Source organism: Sinocyclocheilus grahami, unplaced genomic scaffold, assembly GCF_001515645.1.
Source record: "Sinocyclocheilus grahami isolate Dianchi unplaced genomic scaffold, SAMN03320097.WGS_v1.1 scaffold4811.1, whole genome shotgun sequence".
Classification (NCBI taxonomy): Eukaryota; Metazoa; Chordata; class Actinopteri; order Cypriniformes; family Cyprinidae; genus Sinocyclocheilus; species Sinocyclocheilus grahami.
This window is the reverse complement of record NW_015509675.1, coordinates 11,172-11,744: the sequence shown is the minus strand read 5'-3', so window position 1 is coordinate 11,744 and position 573 is coordinate 11,172. Positions and strand designations below refer to the sequence as shown.

The 573-nt window shown below is 48.3% G+C and overlaps 1 protein-coding gene across 1 annotated transcript in view; it reads left to right on the top strand.

Annotated features, from left to right (window-relative positions):
- Window position 1: 1 nt before the first annotated feature.
- LOC107576989 (large neutral amino acids transporter small subunit 4-like) overlaps window positions 2-573 on the top strand; it is a gene marked incomplete at its 5' end in the record, with an annotated part of 11,730 nt that continues 11,158 nt past the window's right edge. Inside the window, 3 exons of the mRNA XM_016263109.1 lie at window positions 2-98; window positions 278-455; window positions 529-536. Coding sequence (XP_016118595.1) covers window positions 2-98; window positions 278-455; window positions 529-536 — 283 coding nt within the window. The remainder of the gene's footprint in view (window positions 99-277; window positions 456-528; window positions 537-573) is intronic.

Sequence of the window (573 nt, the reverse complement as noted above, 5' to 3'; positions counted from 1 at the left end):
CGTGCTGGAGAATCTGTCGTGTTCGGCCGTGCTGTTGGGCTGGGGCTCTCTGCTCATCATGCTCAAAGGACAGGGCTTTTACTCCCACCTGTGCACAGGTAATCAGTCATAGAAGTCAAGCAGATCACAAGCATCACACCACAGGTCACTAGCTAGCACCGAAAGAAAACCGAGCCGGAGTTGCTGGGAAACTTGAACTGCATGGAGATTTTAAAGCTTAATAAAGTCTCTGTCTCTTGCCTTCATTGACCTCCTTTCTCTCTCTGTCTTTCTGTAGAAAATAAGACTGAGGGTGTGAACGCTAGCGCACCAGATGATTGGCTGAGTTGTGTGGAACAGGAAGAAATGCTGAACTTGGGCTTCACCATTGGCTCATTCCTGCTCAGTGCTGCCACATTGCCACTGGGTATATTGATGGACCGGTTTGGCCCCAGGCCTCTTCGCCTTACTGGAAGGTGAAGACAAGCCTACACATTAATGCTTCACGTGCTGTGCATGTTTTAGAACACAGTGCCAACACTCCAACAGGAAGCAACGCATTTTTTTTAAGAATGCACTTGAGTCATGGAATCT